General features: G+C 45.2%; 1 protein-coding gene and 1 long non-coding RNA gene across 4 annotated transcripts in view; one reads left to right on the top strand and one right to left on the bottom strand.

Annotated features, from left to right (window-relative positions):
* Positions 1-423: 423 nt before the first annotated feature.
* Positions 424-2,845, bottom strand: LOC141101344 (uncharacterized). 2 transcript variants are annotated; one of them, XR_012234946.1, is made up of 2 exons: positions 966-2,845; positions 424-650 (listed from the first exon to the last, which is right to left on the bottom strand). It is a non-coding gene; the product is annotated as an uncharacterized lncRNA (long non-coding RNA). The 2 variants fall into 2 exon arrangements; XR_012234947.1 differs by having other exon boundaries at positions 970-2,845.
* Positions 2,846-2,858: 13 nt separating this feature from the next.
* Positions 2,859-25,285, top strand: part of KCNK9 (potassium two pore domain channel subfamily K member 9) — a 314,799-nt gene continuing 292,372 nt past the window's right edge. Inside the window, exon 1 of one of the 2 annotated variants that reach the window (XM_073590383.1) lies at positions 2,859-5,110. In XM_073590383.1, the coding sequence (XP_073446484.1) occupies positions 4,513-5,110 (598 nt within the window). In that variant the 5' untranslated portion in view covers positions 2,859-4,512. The remainder of the gene's footprint in view (positions 5,111-25,285) is intronic. The other variant, XR_012234945.1, reaches the window with a different exon arrangement.

Raw genomic sequence — 25,285 nt, 5'->3', positions numbered from 1 at the left:
AATTCAGCCTGTCAAAATTTCAATGATAGTTCATAATATTGTATATTTGTGGAAAGTTAAAGGGATTGTCCAGGACTTTAATATATTGATGGTCTTTAATTAGGATAGGTCATCAATGTCTGATCAGTGGCGGTGGAACACCCAGCAACCCCGACGATCAACTGCTCCCGGTGTCGACGGTGGCTGGAACTGCTTAGTTGCGGAGCTGCAGAGCGAACGCAGCTTTGTCGACGGAATGGTGGCCATGTCCGCGTGCTGCACATCCACCCCCTATTAATGTGAATGCAGTACCTGACCGCAGCCACTATTCAGTCGACGGAGCTGTGACCCAAATGAGCAGTTCCGGCTGCCGCCAACAGCAGGTGTCACCATCTCCATCGCTGCTGTAAAGAAAAGTAGAAATTAGAAATAAATAAAAAAAAATACATAAAAATTAGATTTAATCAACATAATAATAATTGCAGAATTTTCTGCATCTTAAAAAATGAGTTATTTTTTGTTTTCCTGCTGGACACAACTTGCTGGTTTTAAGCAAAAGTCCCATGAATGGGGGTGTGAAACCGGGGATCCGGTCTTGTATGGAGGTGCGAATGCTCGATCTCTGCTCCATTCATTCTCTATGGGACTGTATTCGGCTTTCTCCAGGAGTCCTGTAGGCAATGAATGAGGAAGCAGTAACATATCCGCTATGTCTCAGGAGAAACGTCATACTCGTGCGCTGCCCTTGTGCCAAACGGATACCATGTGGCCAATGCAAATCGATGGACCGGTGATCCAGGGGTTAAAGATGACAACAGACGCCATCTATTTCTTACGGTTCCATTGCAATCATCAACATAGGAAATTGGTGGTCTTATAACATTGTTTAATTGTTGATATATCAAAACGGTCGTTAAATAGGTGTAAAACATGGAAAAACGGACGACATAGAAGCGGCAAAATGGATGAAAAGTGGTCAGTTATACCTACACTGGTGTGAATCCGGGTCAGGGTGAAGGTAGCGGTCAGGGGCTCGTTGGCTCATGACATGGCGGCTCCTCTACAGACCCCAGATGACGATGACTAAACCATTGACTCTTGATCGTGAAGCATCGAGAGTCACAATCTCCGGAGATGTTTTTTTTTGAGAGAAGAAAATAAATTAAAAAAAAAATCATCCAATAATAATAATATTTTACATATTAATAAAAAATTGCAAATTTTTTTTTTTTTACAGAAATTTCTGCAACTGAAAATGACTTTTTTCTTTCTTTTCCTGCTGAACCCACGTCCAGTCTGGCCTAAATATCTGCATATAACTGCGCATGTGCGTCCAGCCTTCAGAATGGCGGGAAAGTTGTAGAACTTCCTCCCATGAAGCTGCCACACGTCTTCAGACTCTGCGGCCTTGTTGCTACATGCGATGACGCCTGCGAGAAAATCCACAGTAGCGATCTGCTCTGGTTACTGCTGCATTTCGTTATGCGCCTCCCACTTTTTGATGCAGATAATGCATTAAATGGAATTTATACAACGGCCTATAAATCTCGCGACTAAGCATTAAAAAACATATTTAAGCTTCAATAGATTGGAATTAATAATAATATTATAATTAGGAGTAAATAATGGATTTATTTCTATTTATAATACATAATTCCGCTCCATACTCACACAAATATATATATAATAAAATTCATCCCATAGTGATAACAGTTCCCATATAGTAATGATTAATAGCAATTATACAATTTATGTTACAACATCTAATAGTAATAATAATACATGTAGAATAATGCTTAAATATAATCAAATATAATTGTAATCAGTGATTTTACAATATACGTAACAATATGCAGTAGTGCTAGTAATACATAGGTTATTAAACTAAATAATAATTAAATCATAATATAATAATTTATAATTACAATGATAATAACAGATATTAGTATTAATATAATAATAATAAAATATAATAATAGTGATTAAAATAACATGTAATAACATGAATAATGATATAAAAATATGATATTGATAATAAATATAATAAATATAATATTAATAATATAATGTTGAAAATAATGCAAAATACTTAATAATGATGATAAAAAATAATATTAAAATATAGTAATAATAATAATAAGACATCTAACAGCAAACATCCCACCCCATGTTTCAACATGATCCCTGGCTACAGAATTCATTTCTCCTTCAAGAACAACTAATCCTGGAGGAATGAGATCAGGAGCCTCCTCAGTGGCAGCAATGACCCTTACCAGTGTGACCTCCCCTCCTTCCTCCTGCCCCCCAACATCTCAGCATCATCATCTGACAGTGAGGCATGGATGACTTGGGAGGTGGCCCCCCATCTCCAGACCACCTTGCACCCCACAATTCTCCCTTCTCTCCCAGTGCAGCTGATCAGTAACCCTTGCAGTGCCAGTCCAGGCTGATCACACAGCAGCTCTAGCCATCCCCAGCAACAGATGCAGGCTTCAGTTCCAGGCACCAGATGCAGATAATCTCACACAGATTGCAAAGTCATAACCTCCTCTGTCCTAGTTTGGACAGCATCTTCTCTCCTATTTGCTGCTCCTCCAGCATTTGCAGTTTGACATTGCCTCCTCTTTCCCATTCTCTCTGCTTCATCATCATTAATGCAAGCAATGCAACCAACACCCCCCCCCCACCCAAAAAAAATACTAAAATCCTGCCCCCCACCTACAGCTTCAAACACTAAACCACGTGGTGCAAGCTCCCAGTGATTCCCTCAAGAATTAATTTATTCTAGGGGAGTGTTCACATGATAACACTGGGGGAGGAGAGTTGGAGAAGCAGGGAGAGAATGAAACAGAAGGTTGCGTAGAGTTTCAAGAGGGATGATCGCAGAGAGCAGGGGATGGGAAGAATGTGGGGCTGATTCCATCCATGGTGGCTCTCAGCTTCCAGACACAATGTGCTGCTGAAATCCACAGCAAGTAATCCCCTCTGCACCTCGCCATCACCACAGATGAGCAGCTACAGGACAGAGGCTTGTGCTACAAGATGAACACTTGGAATAAGGCACTTACCTGCTGCTCTGGCCCCCAAATCTGGAGCTGGGGTGATGGGACCCTCCTTGCTTTGTGATCCTCAGATGATGCATGGTGCAGATGACCCGACCGTCTGGACGCCACCCTGCTTTGGCTGCTGCTCTCTGCCTCCTCAGCCTTAACTGGTCTTCTTCATGAACCTAGTCCAAGGAAGCTTCATTCCTCTGTTTGATGTATGCAAGAGGGAAAGGACTGGATTCTGGCTATTTCCCAATATCACCTAAATGTAGAATTAATAGCAAATCTACATAACTTGAGGTTGGTGATCCCTAATGTATGTCCAGGACTGGTTTCCACCTGTGATGTTGAAGAAGATGTGTCTTCTACTGAAAGAGGCTTTCTAAGGTCTCCCACTTCTCCTGGAATACATTATATTCTTCAGGATGTCATCTGTGCTGATTGACCTCATGTTTGTCCTCTTCAGTTGACTTGACTCTGGCCAACTTTACATGGAAAGTGTTGAGAGTCTTGGGGTCAACCACTGCGACATTTTGATTTATTTTGTTATTTTTATGGGAAGATGAATGTTCTAAGAAATAAGGAGCCTCAGGGGGGACTGTAATCTGCCATCGATCCTTACAATAAGAAGCCATTGACCACATTATACCCAACATTACAGGACCACAGAACATATTACAAACTTACCTTGCAAGTTTTATTTCTGCTTAAGTGTATATGGAGCTGCTTTGTTTGTCCACTCAGCTCTGGATACCCCATTATTTCTTGGAATCCATCCCAAATGATCATTTATTTAAGAGCAAATATTTTTCTACTGGATAACTGTCTGTTAGGTGATACAGAAACCACCATATCGTTTCAGGGAAGAGTCATTCTTAGGAGTTGCCTTCTCAAATACCAGATGGATGGGTGCAAAACCTGAAGACTAGAGAGACGTAAACTTCTTGACAGCTGGCTCTTCTGACTCAACTTCACCCAATGAGGAGATCAAAGGGTCCTGTGTTCTTAAATCAAGGATGAAGGTGGTGACAATTGAAGATTAGTAAAGTAAGCCCTAGAAGACAAAAGTTGGTCTTTCTGGAGAAGGAAGGATTGCAGCCTACAGGAGTGATCTTCCTACAGAAGGAAGCCGAAAAGTCAAAGGGTGTTCTTGCAGGAAAAGGAAGGATTGGAGCTTGAGAAACCAAAGGGTGGTCTTGATGGAGAAGGAAGCCTAGAAACCAAACGGAGGTCTTGCATTAAAAGTAATGATTGATGCCTAGAGGGTGGTCTTGCTGGAGAATGAAGCCAACAACCCAAAGGATGGTCTTGCTGGAGAAGGAAGCTTAGAAGCCAAAGAGTGATCTTACTGGAGAAGGAATCCTATGGTGCTCTTGCTGGAGAAGGAACAGTAACAGCCAGAGGGGGGTCTTGTTGAGAAAGAATATTAGCCAGAGGGTGGTCTTGCTGGAGAAGGAAGGATAACAGCCAGAGGGTGGTCTTGTTGATGGCACTGCGCACTGGGACGGCTTGGTTTGGGCAAGTCCTGCGCCGAGCCTCCAGGGTGCAGGGGACCTGGTCCAGGAGATCCAGTAGCCTCCTGTGTCTCTCCTCTTCCCAGGAACACGATCAGGGAGTAGGTGACCACCAGCAGCCCTGCATCCACCACTACCACCAGCAGCACCATCACAGCCACCCCCTCCACTCCCACTCTCCAGGTGCCCAGCCCAGCCATTGCTGTCTGCAACTTCCCAGCGGCTGCTGCGCCCTCTCAGACAGGACGGGGGGACATGATCCCCTCACAAGCCGGTTGCTGGTGGCCATGAAGCGGCAGAACGTGCGGACTTTGTCCCTCATCATCTGCACGTTCACTTATCTGCTGGTCGGGGCCGCGGTCTTTGACGCACTGGAGTCCGACTACGAAATGCGAGAGGAAGAGAAGCTTAAAGCCGAGGAGATCCGCCTCAAAGGGAAGTATAACATCTCCAGCGAGGACTACCGGCAGCTGGAGCTGGTCATCATGCAGTCCGAGCCTCACCGGGCAGGAGTCCAATGGAAATTTGCAGGCTCATTTTACTTTGCCATCACGGTCATCACCACCATAGGTAAGTGCACCGTCTTCTATTGTCTGCTGTCGGCTCTTGATGTTTTAATTTCATCATTCTGTAGCTTTTAAAATGGAAGTATTTGGTGAAGAACGTCAACCAGAGATGATTGCATGGTCTTCTCCCAGGCTTCTTGCCTCTTCACTATGATACTAATGACTGTGGAGAGCAACTTGTGGCTTTTCTTTGGCAATGCTCAAGTCTAACTGGGACTACAAGTGAAGGCGTTTTAGAACTTGCTGGTGGGAATTCATGGTGGTCTCCTACATTGGTGGTCCATGGAACCCAACCTGTTGATTCCCAAATCCTGGAGATCAGCCGAGATGATTGCGTTGTCTCCTAGGCTTCTTGACTAAGGAAAGTAACTTGTGGATTCTCTTAGGCATGCTCAAGCCTTTACTGGGGTTATTAATGAAGGATTTAGAATTTGCTAGTGGGAAAGCATGGTGGTCTCCTACTTTGGTGGTCTGTAGCATAACTGAGACTTTTGTAAAAACACAACCTGTTGATTTCCAAATCCTGGTGATCAACGGAGGTGATTGCATGGTCTCCTAGGCTTCTTACTTCTTGACTAGGGCAAGTAACTTGTGGATTTTCTTTTGCAATGCTCAAGTTTTACTGGGATTTCAAGTAAAAGATTTAGAACTTGTTAGTGGGAATGCATGGTGGTCTCCAACTTTGGTCGTCTGTAGCTTACTGGAGCTTTATAAGACTATAATAACCTGTAGAGTCCTAAATCCTGGACATTGGGTGAAGGACGTTAACCTAGATAGATGACTGCATATACTAATGACCAGTGCAAGCAACTTGTGGATTCTCTCAGGCATGCTCGAGCCTTTACTGGGGTTAGTGATGAAGGGTTTAGAAGTTGCTGGTGGGAATGCATGATGATCTCCTACTTTAGTAATGATGAAACTTTGTAAGAATATAACTTGTCGATTCTCAGGTCCTAAACATCTACAAGCTCAATCCTACTTGTCTCTTTGAGTCTTCAGTACGACTTCTTGGTTTTTAGGACTTTATTGTAGCATATGACTTGGTGTTTTGTTTTTATGGCTTTTATGGTGGAGTAGATCTGTTAAGTACAACCTGTAGACTTCTAGATACTAAAGTCCTATAAATCCGAGCTTCTGCCTGGCCATGATTGCTAAATGATACCCAAGATCGGTGCTACATAACATGCGGTGTGCCTGGGGTCATGTTTGCCATCCTGATGTGAAAATGCTGGGCAAGCAAATAGTCACCACTTACTATACTGCAGCCTTCAGCCTTGTGACCACCCTGATAAATGGACCATCTAACCTCTCAGCATTGGGATCCAGGACTTTTCTTCCTATAACAAAAAGTTGTTAGAACTTTGCAGCCGACACAAGTTTTTCCTATAAAATGTGCGACTTCTCTTTTATGTAGAGCTTCTGCCTCTCCCTGTAGAGTTTCTGGGGGTCTGTGGGGGGCAGAGAGAGAGTCGTTCCTTCTTGTTGTGACCTCTCTAGATAAGTCTCTGCTCGCTGGATCCATATTGAGATTAGCAGATTTGTCTGAGTCGATCTTTTACACGGATCATTAAGTAGCACATTTGTAATTTTCTAAGCGGACATTGATTTTTCCTTCTGTGAGAGGCCTGGGTGGTTGGAGCTCTGTGATCTCAGCAGATGTAGCAGAGGGAGAAGTGCAGAGAGGATGGAGGCCCCCAGTGCCCCCCTAGTGTAGGACCACCCAGACCACCTGCTCAGGTCACACAAATATCAGTAATCATTAGAACATTTCCTCCTGATCCACTGCAGTCGATACATTTGTACAAGACACTTCAAAAGGTTAATGATCCCCACCCAATATACTGATTTATCCTCTTATTGGTAATCTCACCTTACAGACTTTCTCTTTGGCAATGCAAGTGTTAATATCCAGTGTGGTCAATTATCTAAATTATGAGCTGGCGAATTATGTGACTCCATACAATAGAAAAGGGTCAATATCATCTATCTATCTATTATCCATCATCTATCTATCTATCTATCTATCTATTATCCATCATCTATCTATCTATCTATCTATTATTCATCATCTATCTATCTATCTATCTATCTATCTATATATCTATCTATCATCTATTATCCATCATCTATCTATTATCCATCATCTATCTATCTATATATCTATATATCTATCTATTATCCATCATCTATCTATTATTCATCTATCTATCTATCTATATATCTATCTATTATCCATCATCTATCTATTATTCATCTATCTATCTATCTATCTATCTATATATCTATCTGTATCTATCTATCTATTATCCATCATCTATCTATCTATCTATCTATCTATCTATCTATCTATCTATCTATCTATCTATCTATCTATCTATCTATCTATTATCTATCTAATATCCATCATCTATCTATCTATCTATCTAATTATCTATCTATCTATCTATCTATCTATCTATCTATTATCCATTATCTATCTATCTATCTATCTATCTATCTATCTATCTATCTATCTATCTATCCTGCATTGCTCTGTATGTCCTATTTATACTATGTGTATGACGATATCTCCCATTATAAAATGGAGGTAAACATAGGAGTAGCCGCTCAGTGTACACATGTAGTAATATTTATGACAATGTTTTTGGCTTATATTCCACTTCCTCCATCACTTATATCCTAGGTTGTATCATTCAAATCTAGCAGAGCTGTACAATGAGATGTAGCAGAGCTCTGCAGTGAGATGTAGCAGAGCTCTGCAGTGAGATGTAGCAGAGCTCTGCAGTGAGATGTAGCAGAGCTCTGCAGTGAGATGTAGCAGTGCTGTGCAGTGAGATGTAGCAGAACTGTGCAGTGAGATGTAGCAGAGCTGTACACTGAGCTGTAGAAGACATCAGAACTGTCATTTGCCACATATCACAAAGAACTGCAGGAACAGGTAACGGATAATGATAACATCCTGTGAGCAAAGGGCATCAAACAGTTAAATAGGACATTCAGCTCTGCTACATCTCATCTGTGCGCTTAACTCCTCTGATGTGAAATAATCAGCACTGCCTGCTGTGCAAATATAGATCTAGCTGTCACTTTATGGCCCGGTCTTGTGCCTCCTGTTTATGTGACCCTGAAATAAATGTAGAGGAAGAGAAGGAAGAACTCGGTGTCCCAAAATCAGACTGTGCAATCGCAGAACTGCGGACAGAAACTGCACTGTGTGTACTGTGCCGGATATATACCCAGCAAAACTCCCGGCACTACTCCCAGCCTCTGCTCCCCGCACCACTCCCATCACTACTCCCATCCTATGCTCCCCGCACTACTCCCATCACTACTCCCAGCACTACTCCCATCCTCTGCTCCCGGCACTACTCCCATCCTCTGCTCCCGGCACTACTCCCATCCTCTGCTCCCGGCACTACTCCCATCCTCTGCTCCCGGCACTACTCCCATCCTCTGCTCCCGGCACTACTCCCATCCTCTGCTCCCGGCACTACTCCCATCCTCTGCTCCCGGCACTACTCCCATCCTCTGCTCCCCGCACTACTCCCCGCAGTACTCCCAACCTCTGCTCCCCTCACTACTCCCATCCTCTGCTCTCCGCAATACTCCCATCCTCTACTCCCCGCAGTACTCCCAACCTCTGCTCCCTCCACTACTACCATCCTCTGCTCCCCTCACTACTCCCATCCTCTGCTCCCCTCACTACTCCCATCCTCTTCTCCCCGCACTACTCCCATCCTCTGCTCCCCGCACTACTCCCATCCTCTGCTCCCCGCACTACTCCCATCCTCTGCTCCCCGCAGTACTCCCAACCTCTGCTCCCCTCACTACTCCCATCCTCTGCTCTCCGCAATACTCCCATCCTCTACTCCCCGCAGTACTCCCAACCTCTGCTCCCTCCACTACTACCATCCTCTGCTCCCCTCACTACTCCCATCCTCTGCTCCCCTCACTACTCCCAACCTCTGCTCCCCTCACTACTCCCATCCTCTGCTCTCCGCAATACTCCCATCCTCTGCTCTCCGCAATACTCCCATCCTCTACTCCCCGCAGTACTCCCAACCTCTGCTCCCTCCACTACTACCATCCCCTGCTCCCCTCACTACTCCCATCCTCTGCTCCCCTCACTACTCCCATCCTCTGCTCCCCGCACTACTCCCAACCTCTGCTCCCCTCACTACTCCCATCCTCTGCTCTCCGCAATACTCCCATCCTCTGCTCTCCACAATACTCCCATCCTCTACTCCCCGCAGTACTCCCAACCTCTGCTCCCTCCACTACTACCATCCCCTGCTCCCCTCACTACTCCCATCCTCTGCTCCCCTCACTACTCCCATCCTCTGCTCTCCGCACTACTCCCAGCCTCTGCTCCCCGCACTACTCCCAGCCTCTGCTCCCCGCACTGCTCCCATCCGCTGCTCTCCGCACTGCTCCCATCCTCTGCTCCCCGCACTACTCCCAGCCTCTGCTCCCCGCACTACTCCCAACCTCTGCTCCCCGCACTGCTCCCAGCCTCTGCTCTCCACACTGCTCCCAGCCTCTGCTCCCCGCACTGCTCCCAGCCTCTGCTCCCCGCACTACTCCCAGCCTCTGCTCCCCGCACTGCTCCCAGCCTCTGCTCCCCGCACTACTCCCAGCCTCTGCTCCCCGCACTACTCCCATCCTCTGCTCCCCGCACTACCATCCTCTGCTCCCCGCACTACTCCCATCCTCTGCTCCCCGCAGTACTCCCAACCTCTGCTCCCCTCACTACTCCCATCCTCTGCTCTCCGCAATACTCCCATCCTCTACTCCCCGCAGTACTCCCAACCTCTGCTCCCTCCACTACTACCATCCTCTGCTCCCCTCACTACTCCCATCCTCTGCTCCCCTCACTACTCCCAACCTCTGCTCCCCTCACTACTCCCATCCTCTGCTCTCCGCAATACTCCCATCCTCTGCTCTCCGCAATACTCCCATCCTCTACTCCCCGCAGTACTCCCAACCTCTGCTCCCTCCACTACTACCATCCCCTGCTCCCCTCACTACTCCCATCCTCTGCTCCCCTCACTACTCCCATCCTCTGCTCCCCGCACTACTCCCAACCTCTGCTCCCCTCACTACTCCCATCCTCTGCTCTCCGCAATACTCCCATCCTCTGCTCTCCGCAATACTCCCATCCTCTACTCCCCGCAGTACTCCCAACCTCTGCTCCCTCCACTACTACCATCCCCTGCTCCCCTCACTACTCCCATCCTCTGCTCCCCTCACTACTCCCATCCTCTGCTCTCCGCACTACTCCCAGCCTCTGCTCCCCGCACTACTCCCAGCCTCTGCTCCCCGCACTGCTCCCATCCGCTGCTCTCCGCACTGCTCCCATCCTCTGCTCCCCGCACTACTCCCAGCCTCTGCTCCCCGCACTGCTCCCAGCCTCTGCTCTCCACACTGCTCCCAGCCTCTGCTCCCCGCACTGCTCCCAGCCTCTGCTCCCCGCACTACTCCCAGCCTCTGCTCCCCGCACTGCTCCCAGCCTCTGCTCCCCGCACTACTCCCAGCCTCTGCTCCCCGCACTACTCCCAGCCTCTGCTCCCCGCACTACTCCCATCCGCTGCTCCCCGCACTACTCCCATCCGCTGCTCCCTCTTCCTAAAGCAGAGAATAAAGCAGTGATCTCATGTTTGCCCCATGGAGCCTGGAGGACGTCAGATAATGAGGAGGATGCTGGGAGTGTTACTCCACCGGTCCTGACTGAGGCAGCGCTGCCCCGTCCTCCATATACCGCTCTATTCCAGTGATCCCAGGAATCTGCTGATTAGCTGCAATGAAAAGATGGATCTGTGGTGACAAAGGTAGAAAGGAGGTTTATAGGGAAAAGGTTTATTATTTATCTATTATGTATATATTATCTATCTATCTATATATCCACAAGCAGTCTTCTATATGACCCTTATGTGAGTAACTCCCCACTGACTGATCTATAGTGAGGTGTAATCATATACAGGTCTATAAAACTGATACTAATGATCTGATCTCAATAATGCCCCTGATGTCTGCTGTGCCCCTCTGTGGTGCTGATGGGACAGCTCCCGGTACAGCACAGCTCCCAGCCAAGAGGCTGCACCTTTAGGCTGTGTGCACACGCTGCGGAAAAGGTGCGGATTCCTCCGCGCGGATTTTGTACAATCCGCAGGTGAAACCGCAGGTCAAAAGACCTGCGGTTTTACCTGCGGATTGCTCTGCGGTTTTGCCCTGCGGTTTTTCATCTCCTCAATGGAGGAGATGGCAAACCGCAGGAGAATCCGCAGAAAGAATTGACATGTCAATTCTTTCTGCGGATTGAAAACCGCAGATAATCCGCGCGGAAAATTCCGCACCGTCTGCACTGCGGTTTTTGATTCCCATAGGGAATCATTGTACTGTACACCGCAGCAAAAACTGCTGCGGGTCCGCAGCGGCCAAAACCGCTGCGGAACCGCAGCAAAATCCGCAGCGTGTGCACACAGCCTTACATGGGTCACTTCACACGGACTGATACAGTCATATGTAAAAGTTTGGGCACCCCTATTAATGTTAACCTTTTTTCTTTATAACAATTTTGGTTTTTGCAACAGGTATTTCAGTTTCATATATCTAATAACTGATGGACTCAGTTATATTTCTGGATTCAAATGAGGTTTATTGTACTAACAGAAAATGTGCAATCTGCATTTAAACAAAATTTGACCGGTGCAAAAGTATGGGCACCCTTATCATTTTCTTGATTTGAACACTCCTAACTACTTTTTACTGACTTCCTGAAGTACTAAATTGGTTTTGTAACCTCATTGAGCTTTGAACTTCATAGCCAGGTGTATCAAATCATGAGAAAAGGTATTTAAAGTGGCCACTTGCAAGTAGTTCTCCTATTTGATTCTCCTATGAAGAGTGGCATCATGGGCTCCTCAAAACAACTCTCAAATGATCTGAAAACAAAGATTATTCAACATAGCTTTTCAGGGGAAGGATACAAAAAGTTGTCTCAGAGATTTAACCAGTCAGTTTCCACTGTGAGGAACATAGTAAGGAAATGGAAGAACACAGGTACAGTTCTTGTTAAGCCCAGAAGTGGCAGGCCAAGAAAAATATCAGAAAGGCAGAGAAGAAGAATGGTGAGAACAGTCAAGGACAATCCACAGACCACCTCCAAAGACCTGCAGCATCATCTTGCTGCAGATGGTGTCACTGTGCATCGGTCAACAATACAGCGCATGCATAACGCCTTTTTGTATGACCAAACAACTCAATCTTTGTTTCATCAGTTCACAGGACCTTCTTCCAAAATGTAACTGGCTTGTCCACATGTGCTTTTGCATACCTCAGGCGACTCTGTTTGTGGCGTGCTTGCAGAAACGGCTTCTTTCGCATCACTCTCCCATACAGCTTCTCCTTGTGCAAAGTGCGCTGTATTGTTGACCGATGCACAGTGACACCATCTGCAGCAAGATGATGCTGCAGGTCTTTGGAGGTGGTCTGTGGATTGTCCTTGACTGTTCTCACCATTCTTCTTCTCTGCCTTTCTGATATTTTTCTTGGCCTGCCACTTCTGGGCTTAACAAGAACTGTACCTGTGTTCTTCCATTTCCTTACTATGTTCCTCACAGTGGAAACTGACTGGTTAAATCTGAGACAACTTTTTGTATCCTTCCCCTGAAAAGCTATGTTGAATAATCTTTGTTTTCAGATCATTTGAGAGTTGTTTTGAGGAGCCCATGATGCCACTCTTCATAGGAGAATCAAATAGGAGAACTACTTGCAAGTGGCCACTTTAAATACCTTTTCTCATGATTTGATACACCTGGCTATGAAGTTCAAAGCTCAATGAGGTTACAAAACCAATTTAGTGCTTCAGGAAGTCAGTAAAAAGTAGTTAGGAGTGTTCAAATCAAGAAAATGATAAGGGGGCCCATACTTTTGCACCGGTCAAATTTTGTTTAAATGCAGATTGCACATTTTCTGTTAGTACAATAAACCTCATTTGAATCCAGAAATATAACTGAGTCCATCAGTTATTAGATATATGAAACGGAAATAGCTGTTGCAAAAACCAAAATTGTTATAAAGAAAAAAGGTTAACATTAATAGGGGTGCCCAAACTTTTACATATGACTGTATATAGTGGAGTGTAATAATAATAAGAAGGCTTAGTAATAATAGTCAGATGATTATTGTTTTGTATTATTATTACTACAGCAACAAGTAGCCATGATCATAAAAATAAAGTGAATAATAACAACAACAAAGAATAATAACATTAAATAACACATAGTACAAAAAATACTAATATATAATTACAATAAATAATAAATATGCCTAATAATAATGAATAATACATAATAATAGCAATCAATAATAATAAATAATAACAATAAATAATACAAATAATAACACTACATAATAAATAATAATCGCAATGAATAATAATAAATAATAACAAATAACAATAATCACTAATAGTAGTATAGTATAATCTGTGTGCTGTGGCGCGGTCTTGCTCTGCCTGGCCTGTGCTGCTAATATAGGCAGTCCCCAGTATAATGAAGCCCATTCACCAGTTATAGGCCGGCTCGGATGTCATTCATAATCCAGGGGCTGCTGTGCAGCTTACACTTGTGCTAGTAACCCACAGTGATTAATCCTAACTGCTGGCTTTGAAGGGGTTATCCACCTTTTGAGGACATGTTTGTTTTTTTAACTTAAATTCATGTATTTGATGTTAAAAATTTCATTTCTGCAATTGCTTTTCATTAAAAATGTTGCGCTGTTCGGCTTTTATAGTTTTGTTTTGTCTGCACATTAAACTTTAATTGTGGTTTGTGGTTGTAAATCAGCTAAAAAGAGCTCATGAAAAGGCAAATAAATGACTTCCAGGGCTCACTGACTAATTCTCTGTTAACTCATTCTGCACTCCAAAAAAGGCTATAATCTAATATATAAAGCTCAAAGTGTGTGTATGTGTGTATGTATTTACAGTATGTATGTATGTGTGTGTGTGTGTATGTGTATGTCTGGGATAGGCATCCGCACCGTTGCAGCTACAGCCACAAAATTTTGCACAGTCACACGTCTGGACCCCGAGAGCGTCCTAGGCTATGTTGTGAGGCGAAATTTTAACCCTGCGCGTTCCAATTCACCAAACAACTTTGCCCCTATCTACATAGTGGGGAAAAAGTGTGTGTGTATCAAGCCCCGCCCCTCATTGTGATGTCATAATGGTTGACTATGGTATGGAGGATGTGTGATGGGTATATGGGCACTGGACTATGGGATGGAGGATTGGAGGATATGTATGACGGGTATATGGGCACGGGACTATGGGATGGAGGATTGGAGGATATGTATGAAGGGTATATGGGCACGGGACTATGGGATGGAGGATTGGAGGATATGTATGAAGGGTATATGGACACGGGACTATGGGATGGAGGATAATTATTATTTGCTATAACTAACCACAGTTAGTTACTATGCCGGGGCAGTGCCGGGCTCTTCAGCTAGTTTTTTAATAAAACAGAATTATTTTTAGCCCCAAATACATTTATTTAAGTAACAGGAAAATTTGTTTCAAAAAGTGGACAAACTCTTTAAAGATATATTCTGATCAAGTAATACCAGCTGTAATTCTCTATGCGTTAAGTGCTACACATGTAGTGCAGGGCTGAGGGGCAGCTCCCAGTATAGCGCAGCAGGGACTGACTCTTCTGGCATACATTAGCTGAACGGACTGTGCCGGGCTAAGGATGTACAGGGTGGGCCATTTTTTATGGATACACCTAAATACAGAGGCAATGGTTGGGGATATCAACATCCTGTTTGTGGCACATTAGTATATGGTAGGGGTGAAACTTTTCAAGATGGGTGGTGACCATGGTGGCCATTTTGAAGTCGGCCATTTTGGATCCAACTTTACAAATGGCCCACCCAGGTGTATCCATATAAATGGCCCACCCTGTATAATACTGTATGTAGGGTGGTGCTGAATGGACAGCGCTGAATATAGTGAAGTCATTAAAGCAAATCCATGAAATGATTTTTCAATTCCTCAGCTTGAACCTCAAAGGTTTTATTAGAGGAACAAATCCTCCTGATGCAGAGGAACTGGCCAGTGGGCACAGAGTTGATCACATGGGGCGGATCGGTAGATGATGCATGCAGTACATAGTTAACTGCCATGTCCTTACGGAAGACATTGACAAGCAAGATGCCGCCCACACCGCTCTCCACCAGGACATCTAAAAAATTAATCTTATTAGAATCAAACTTATATGAGAGATGTATATTAAGCTGATTGTCGTTCAACTCCTGAAAAAATGGCTGTAACTCAAGAGGTGTACCTCGCCGGATGAGGAAAATGTCGTCAATGTAGCGGGCCCATAAAATGATCTGCTCCATCGATGAACCCCGATCTGATGAGAACAGATCCCTCTCCCAAAGCCCCAGCCTCATTTCTTTAAAACTATTTCCCTGCTCTGTGCGCATGCGCGCCACTGCTCCGTAACTCGGCATCGCCGATGGCGTCTTGCATCGGCTCTGGGCAGGCTCGCGTGGTCTCCTGTGGGCATGGCTGAGTGACGCGGACCCCCTCATCCAATGAAACCCTTAGTGATTGTGGCTTCCGGCAGCGGCCGACAGTGCATGCACCGTCAGGGAGCAGCGTCAAGTCCATTATGCATATTCGCCCGGCTTGGTTTTCCAGACATAGATAAGGCTCACATTTCCCTATGATACCTAACCCCCAGAAGAAGGCACTATGGCGAAACACGCGTTGGGGTGGGTGGCACAGGTAATTCCTCAGACATCTTTTATACCTTTTTTACATGGTCATTGCTCTTGATTTCTCTTTCTATTGTGGCTGCTAGCCTGCATGTATTTTTTTTTGTTCCCTTAGTGTACCTTTTCCATTGGACACCCTGTCTATCTTTATTACTTACATCGGTACACTTTGCTAGACAATGCACTTGCACTTTTGAGCTTATCCATATATTTATAACTGTTTACTTTGCCTGTAGTTGTTCATCTTGCCTGTTTACAACTGTGTCATTTCTCTGTTACTTCTTTTTGATATCTGCAGTCTATGTGTTTAATTGTTATTTCAATAAAGCATTTACATTTAGTACCTTGGTTCTTAGAGTGCTCTTTTCCTTATATGATTTTCATTATTCCTGAACTCTGCACTGTTAGAGCGGTCACACTATGGAGCTCTGTACTGTAAGAGCGGTCACACTATAGAGCTCTGTACTGTAAGAGCGGTCACACTATAGAGCTCTGTACTGTAAGAGCGGTCACACTATAGAGCTCTGTACTGTAAGAGCGGTCACACTATAGAGCTCTGTACTGTAAGAGCGGTCACACTATAGAGCTCTGTACTGTAAGAGCGGTCACACTATAGAGCTCTGTACTGTAAGAGCGGCCACACTATAGAGCTCTGTACTGTAAGAGCGGTCACACTATAGAGCTGTGTACTGTAAGAGCGGTCACACTATAGAGCTCTGAACTGTAAGAGCGGTCACACTATAGAGCTCTGTACTGTAAGAGCGGTCACACTATAGAGCTCTGTACTGTAAGAGCGGTCACACTATAGAGCTCTGTACTGTAAGAGCGGTCACACTATAGAGCTCTGTACTGTAAGAGCGGCCACACTATAGAGCTCTGTACTGTAAGAGCGGTCACACTATAGAGCTGTGTACTGTAAGAGCGGTCACACTATAGAGCTCTGTACTATAAGAGCGGTCACCCTATGGAGTTCTGTACTGTAAGAGCGGTCACACTATAGAGCTCTGTACTGTAAGAGCGGTCACACTATAGAGCTCTGTACTGTAAGAGCGGTCACACTATAGCGCTCTGTACTGTAAGAGCGGTCACACTATAGAGCTCTGTACTGTAAGAGCGGTCACAATATAGAGCTCTGTACTGTAAGAGCGGTCACACTATGGAGCTCTGTAGTGTAAGAGCGGTCACACAATAGAGCTCTGTACTGTAAGAGCGGTTACACCATAGAGCTCTGTACTGTAAGAGCGGTCACAACATAGAGCTCTCTACTGTAAGAGCGGTCACAGTATAGAGCTCTGTACTGTAAGAGCGGTCACACTATAGAGTTCTGCACTGTAAGAGCGGTCACACTATAGAGCTGTGTAGTGTAAGAGCGGTCACACTATAGAGATGTGTACTGTAAGAGCGGTCACACTATAGAGATGTGTACTGTAAGAGCGGTCACACTATAGAGATGTGTACTGTAAGAACGGTCACACTATGGAGCTCTGTAGTGTAAGAGCGGTCACACTATAGAGCTTTGCACTGTAAGAACGGTCACACTATGGAGCTCTGTAGTGTAAGAGCGATCACACTATAGAGGTCTGTACTGTAAGAGCGGTCACACTATAGAGGTCTGTACTGTAAGAGCGGTCACACTATAGAGCTCTGTACTGTAAGAGCGGTCACACTATAGAGCTCTGTACTGTAAGAGCGGTCACACTATAGAGCTCTGTACTGTAAGAGCGGTCACACTATAGAGCTCTGTACTGTAAGAGCGGTCACACTATAGAGCTTGTGGGGAATAGACAGCTCAGCTGGGATTTTTGCTTTGGCACAAGCGTGTGGCTATGAAGTCACTTCAGCAGACTAGCAATTTCCACATGAATATGGACACGGCATATTTATTGTGCACGCTTGTTACTCAATGTTACAAATGCCAAACATGAAATAAAACATCTAAGGCCGTCTGGCCACTAACTAACAATAGCAGGCTAACTACAAAATAAACCTATATAACAGCAAACAAGTCCATGTAATCTTACTGTGTCAGCTCCCAGCTCAGCAGACGAGGTAGACTGAGAGATCCCAGCTCCTCCTGATTATATCAGCTGGACCAGTCAGGAAGCCAAAACCTGGATTGAATTAGTGGAGGGGGAACTACCAGTCCTTTCTATGCTGATCACTAAGGAAACCAGGACTGGATTACAGTGAAATAAACTGGCTTCATCATCAGTACAGGGAGACATATGAAATGAAACGGGGAGAAATATACCTGTTTTCTAGTACCTCTCCCCTTGGCACCTCACAAGCTCTGTACTGTAAGAGCGGTCACACTATAGAGCTCTGTACTGTAAGAGCGGTCACACTATAGAGCTCTGTACTGTAAGAGCGGTCACACTATAGAGCTGTGTACTGTAAGAGCGGTCACCCTAGAGAGCTCAGTACTGTAAGAACGGTCACACTATAGAGCTCTGTCCTGTAAGAGCAGTCACACTATAGAGCTCTGTAGTGTAAGAGCGGTCACACTAAAGAGCTCTGTACTGTAAGAGCGGTCACACTATAGAGCTCTGTACTGTAAGAGCGGTCACACCATAGAGCTCTGTACTGTAAGAGCGATCACACTATAGAGCTCTGTAGTGTAAGAGAGGTCACACCATAGAGCTCTGTAGTGTAAGAGTGGTCACACAATAGAGCTCTGTACTGTAAGAGCGGTAACACTATAGAGCTCTGTACTGTAAGAGTGGTCACACTATAGAGCTCTGTACTGTAAAAGCGGTCACACTATAGAGCTCTGTACTGTAAGAGCGGTCACACTATAGAGCTCTGTAGTGTAAGAGCGGTCACACTATAGAGCTCTGTAGTGTAAGAGCGGTCACACTATAGAGCTCTGTACTGTAAGAGCGGTCACACTATAGAGCTCTGTACTGTAAGAGCGGTAACACTATAGAGCTCTGTACTGTAAGAGCGGTCACACTATAGAGCCCTGAACTGTAAGAGCAGTCACACTATAGAGCTCTGTAGTGTAAGAGCGGTCACACTAAAGAGCTCTGTACTGTAAGAGCGGTCAAACTATAGAGCTCTGTACTGTAAGAGCGGTCACACCATAGAGCTCTGTACTGTAAGAGCGGTCACAACATAGAGCTCTCTACTGTAAGAGCGGTCACAGTATAGAGCTCTGTACTGTAAGAGCGGTCACACTATAGAGCTCTGCACTGTAAGAGCGGTCACACTATAGAGCTGTGTAGTGTAAGAGCGGTCACACTATAGAGATGTGTACTGTAAGAGCGGTCACACTATAGAGATGTGTACTGTAAGAGCGGTCACACTATAGAGATGTGTACTGTAAGAACGGTCACACTATGGAGCTCTGTAGTGTAAGAGCGGTCACACTATAGAGCTTTGCACTGTAAGAACGGTCACACTATGGAGCTCTGTAGTGTAAGAGCGATCACACTATAGAGGTCTGTACTGTAAGAGCGGTCACACTATAGAGGTCTGTACTGTAAGAGCGGTCACACTATAGAGCTCTGTACTGTAAGAGCGGTCACACTATAGAGCTCTGTACTGTAAGAGCGGTCACACTATAGAGCTCTGTACTGTAAGAGCGGTCACACTATAGAGCTCTGTACTGTAAGAGCGGTCACACTATAGAGCTTGTGGGGAATAGACAGCTCAGCTGGGATTTTTGCTTTGGCACAAGCGTGTGGCTATGAAGTCACTTCAGCAGACTAGCAATTTCCACATGAATATGGACACGGCATATTTATTGTGCACGCTTGTTACTCAATGTTACAAATGCCAAACATGAAATAAAACATCTAAGGCCGTCTGGCCACTAACTAACAATAGCAGGCTAACTACAAAATAAACCTATATAACAGCAAACAAGTCCATGTAATCTTACTGTGTCAGCTCCCAGCTCAGCAGAGGAGGTAGACTGAGAGATCCCAGCTCCTCCTGATTATATCAGCTGGACCAGTCAGGAAGCCAAAACCTGGATTGAATTAGTGGAGGGGGAACTACCAGTCCTTTCTATGCTGATCACTAAGGAAACCAGGACTGGATTACAGTGAAATAAACTGGCTTCATCATCAGTACAGGGAGACATATGAAATGAAACGGGGAGAAATATACCTGTTTTCTAGTACCTCTCCCCTTGGCACCTCACAAGCTCTGTACTGTAAGAGCGGTCACACTATAGAGCTCTGTACTGTAAGAGCGGTCACACTATAGAGCTCTGTACTGTAAGAGCGGTCACACTATAGAGCTGTGTACTGTAAGAGCGGTCACCCTAGAGAGCTCAGTACTGTAAGAACGGTCACACTATAGAGCTCTGTCCTGTAAGAGCAGTCACACTATAGAGCTCTGTAGTGTAAGAGCGGTCACACTAAAGAGCTCTGTACTGTAAGAGCGGTCACACTATAGAGCTCTGTACTGTAAGAGCGGTCACACCATAGAGCTCTGTACTGTAAGAGCGATCACACTATAGAGCTCTGTAGTGTAAGAGAGGTCACACCATAGAGCTCTGTAGTGTAAGAGTGGTCACACAATAGAGCTCTGTACTGTAAGAGCGGTAACACTATAGAGCTCTGTACTGTAAGAGTGGTCACACTATAGAGCTCTGTACTGTAAGAGCGGTCACACTATAGAGCTCTGTACTGTAAGAGCGGTAACACTATAGAGCTCTGTACTGTAAGAGCGGTCACACTATAGAGCCCTGAACTGTAAGAGCAGTCACACTATAGAGCTCTGTAGTGTAAGAGCGGTCACACTAAAGAGCTCTGTACTGTAAGAGCGGTCAAACTATAGAGCTCTGTACTGTAAGAGCGGTCACACCATAGAGCTCTGTACTGTAAGAGCGATCACACTATAGAGCTCTGTAGTGTAATAGAGGTCACACTATAGAGCTCTGTAGTGTAAGAGCGGTCACACAATAGAGCTCTGTACTGTAAGAGCGGTAACACTATAGAGCTCTGTACTGTGAGAGTGGTCACACTATAGAGCTCTGTACTGTAAGAGCGGTCACACTATAGAGCTCTGTACTGTAAGAGCGGACACACTATAGAGCTCTGTACTGTAAGAGCGGTCACACTATAGAGCTCGGTAGTGTAAGAGCGGTCACACTATAGAGCTCTGTAGTGTAAGAGCGGTCACACTATAGAGCTCTGTAGTGTAAGAGCGGTCACACTATAGAGCTCTGTACTGTAAGAGCGGTCACACTATAGAGCTCTGTACTGTAAGAGCGGTAACACTATAGAGCTCTGTACTGTAAGAGCGGTCACACTATAGAGCTCTGTACTGTAAGAGCGGTCACACTATAGAGCTCAGTACTGTAAGAGCGATCACACTATAGAGTTCTGTAGTGTAAGAGCGGTCACACTATAGAGCTCTGTAGTGTAAGAGCGGTCAAACTATAGAGCTTTGTACTGTAAGAGCGGTCACACTATAGAGCTCTGTACTGTAAGATCGGTCACACTATAGAGCTCTGTACCATAAGAGCGGTCACACTATAGAGCTCAGTACTGTAAGAGCGGTCACACTATAGAGCTCAGTACTGTAAGAGCGGTCACACTATAGAGCTCTGTACTGTAAGAGCGGTCACACTATAGAGCTGTGTACTGTAAGAGCGGTCACACTATAGAGCTCAGTACTGTAAGAGCGGTCACACTATAGAGCTCTGTACTGTAAGAGTGGTCACACTATAGAGCTCTGTACTGTAAGAGCGGTCACACTATAGAGCTCTGTACTGTAAGAGCGGTCACACTATAGAGCTCTGTACCATAACAGCGGTCACACTATAGAGCTCAGTACTGTAAGAGCGGTCACACTATAGAGCTCAGTACTGTAAGAGCGGTCACACTATAGAGCTCTGTACTGTAAGAGCGGTCACACTATAGAGCTGTGTACTGTAAGAGCGGTCACACTATAGAGCTCAGTACTGTAAGAGCGGTCACACTATAGATCTCTGTACTGTAAGAGTGGTCACACTACAGAGCTCTGTACTGTAAGAGCAGTCACACTATAGAGCTCTGTACTGTAAGAGCGGTCACACTATGGAGCTCTGTACTGTAAGAGCGGTCACACCATCGAGCTCTGTACTGTAAGAGCGGTCACAATACAGAGCTCTGTACTGTAAGAGCGGTCACACTATAGAGCTCTGTACTGTAAGAGCGGTCACATCATAGAGCTCTGTACTGTAAGAGCAGTCACACTATAGAGCTCTGTACTGTAAGAGCGGTCACACTATAGAGCTCTGTACTGTAAGAGCGGTCACACTATAGAGCTCTGTACTGCAAGAGCGATCACACTATAGAGCTCCATACTGTAAGAGCGATCACACTATAGAGCTCTGTACTGTAAGAGCGGTCACACTATAGAGCTCTGTACTGTAATAGCGGTCACCCTATGGAGTTCTGTACTGTAAGAGCGGTCACACTATAGAGCTCTGTACTGTAAGAGCGGTCACACTATAGAGCTCTGTACTGTAAGAGCGGTCACACTATAGAGCTCTGTACTGTAAGAGCGGTCACACTATAGAGCTCTGTACTGTAAGAGCGGTCACACTATAGAGCTCTGTACTGTAAAAGCGATCACACTATAGAGCTCTATACTGTAAGAGCGGTCAAACAATAGAGCTCTGTACTGGAAGAGCGGTCACACTATAGAGCTCTGTACTGTAAGAGCGGTCACGCTATAGAGCTGTGTACTGTAAGAGAGGTCACACCATGGAGCTCTGTACTGTAAGAGCGGTCACACTATAGAGCTCTGTACTGTAAGAGCGGTCACACTATAGAGCTCTGTACTGTAAGAGCGGTCACACTATGGAGCTCTGTACTGTAAGAGCGGTCACACTATAGAGCTGTGTACTGTAAGAGCGGTCACACTATGGAGCTCTGTACTGTAAGAACGGTCACACTATGGAGCTCTGTACTGTAAGAGCGGTCACACTATAGAGCTCTATATTGTAAGAGCGGTCACACTATAGAGCTGTGTACTGTAAGAGCGGTCACACTATGGAGTTCTGTACTGTAAGAGCGGTCACACTATAGAGCTCTGTACTGTAAGAGCGGTCACACTATAGAGCTCTGTACTATAAGAGCGGTCACACTATAGAGCTCTGTACTATAAGAGCGATCACACTATAGAGCTCTGTACTGTAAGAGTGGTCACACTATAGAGCTCTGTACTGTAAGAGCGGTCTCACTATAGAGCTCTGTACTGTAAGAGCGGTCACACTATAGAGCTGTGTACTGTAAGAGCGGTCACACTATGGAGCTCTGTACTGTAAGAGCGGTCACACTATAGAGCTCTGTACTGTAAGAGCGGTCACACTATAGAGCTCTGTACTGTAAGAGTGGTCACACTATGGAGCTCTGTACTGTAAGAGCGGTCACACTATAGAGCTGTGTACAGTAAGAGCGGTCACACTATGGAGCTCTGTACTATAAGAGCGGTCACACTATGGAGCTCTGTACTGTAAGAGCGGTCACACTATAGAGCTCTATATTGTAAGAGCGGTCACACTATAGAGCTGTGTACTGTAAGAGCGGTCACACTATAGAGCTCTGTACTGTAAGAGCGGTCACACTATAGAGCTCTGTACTATAAGAGCGGTCACACTATGGAGCTCTGTACTGTAAGAGCGGTCACACTATAGAGCTCTATATTGTAAGAGCGGTCACACTATAGAGCTGTGTACTGTAAGAGCGATCACACTATAGAGCTCTGTACTGTAAGAGTGGTCACACTATAGAGCTCTGTACTGTAAGAGCGGTCTCACTATAGAGCTCAGTACTGTAAGAGCGGTCACACTATAGAGCTGTGTACTGTAAGAGCGGTCACACTATAGAGCTCTGTACTGTAAGAGCGGTCACACTATGGAGCTCTGTACTGTAAGAGCGGTCACACCATCGAGCTCTGTACTGTAAGAGAGGTCATACTATAGAGCTCTGTACTTTAAGAGCGGTCACACTATAGAGCTCTGTACTGTAAGAGCGGTCACACTATAGAGCTCTGTACTGTAAGAGCGGTCACACTATAGAGCTCTGTACTGTAAGAGCAGTCACACTATAGAGCTCTGTACTGTAAGAACAATCACACTATAGAGCTCTGTACTGTAAGAGCAGTCACACTATAGAGCTCTGTACTGTAAGAGCGGTCACACTATAGAGCTCTGTACTGTAAGAGCGGTCACACTATAGAGCTCTGTACTGTAAGAGCGATCACACTATAGAGCTCTGTACTGTAAAAGCGATCACACTATAGAGCTCTGTACTGTAAGAGCGGTCACACTATAGAGCTCTATATTGTAAGAGCGGTCACACTATAGAGCTCTGTACTGTAAGAGCGGTCACACTATAGAGCTCTGTACTGTAAGAGCGGTCACACTATAGAGCTCTATATTGTAAGAGCGGTCACACTATAGAGCTGTGTACTGTAAGAGCGGTCACACTATAGAGCTCTGTACTGTAAGAGCGGTCACACTATAGAGCTCTGTACTGTAAGAGCGGTCACACTATAGAGCTCTGTATTGTAAGAGCAGTCACACTTTAGAGCTCTGTACTGTAAGAGCAGTCACACTATAGAGCTCTGTACTGTAAGAGCGGTCACACTATAGAGCTCTGTACTGTAAGAGCGGTCACACTATAGAGCTCTGTACTGTAAGAGCGGTCACACTATAGAGCTCTGTACTGTAAGAGCAGTCACACTATAGAGCTCTGTACTATAAGAGCATTCACACTATAGAGCTCTGTACTGTAAGAGCGGTCACACTATAGAGCTCTGTACTGTAAGAGCGGTCACACTATGGAGCTCTGTACTGTAAGAGCGGTCACACTATAGAGCTCTGTACTGTAAGAGCGGTCACACTATAGAGCTCTGTACTGTAAGAGCGGTCACACTATAGAGCTGTGTACTGTAAGAGTGGTCACACTATAGAGCTCTGTACTGTAAGAGCGGTCGGTCACACTATAGAGCTCTGTACTGTAAGAGATGTCACACTATAGAGCTCTGTACTGTAAGAGCAGTCACACTATAGAGCTGTGTACTGTAAGAGCGGTCACACTATAGAGCTGTGTACTGTAAGAGCGGTCACACTATAGAGCTCTGTACTGTAAGAGCGGTCACACTATAGAGCTCTGTACTGTAAGAGCGGTCACACTATAGAGCTCTGTACTGTAAGAGCAGTCACACTATAGAGCTCTGTACTTTAAGAGCGGTCACACTATAGAGCTCTGTACTGTAAGGGCGGTCACACTATAGAGCACTGTACTGTAAAAGCAGTCAAACTATAGAGCTCTGTACTATAAGAGCGTTCACACTATAGAGCTCTGTACTGTAAGAGTGGTCACACTATAGAGCTCTGTACTGTAAGAGCGGTCACACTATAGAGCTGTGTACTGTAAGAGCGGTC

This window comes from Dendrobates tinctorius, unplaced genomic scaffold, assembly GCF_039654945.1.
Source record: "Dendrobates tinctorius isolate UK_male_01 unplaced genomic scaffold, ASM3965494v1 ptg000116l, whole genome shotgun sequence".
Taxonomy (NCBI): Eukaryota; Metazoa; Chordata; class Amphibia; order Anura; family Dendrobatidae; genus Dendrobates; species Dendrobates tinctorius.
The sequence above is the reverse complement of the archived record's forward strand: the minus strand, read 5'-3'. Positions and strand labels throughout refer to the sequence as shown.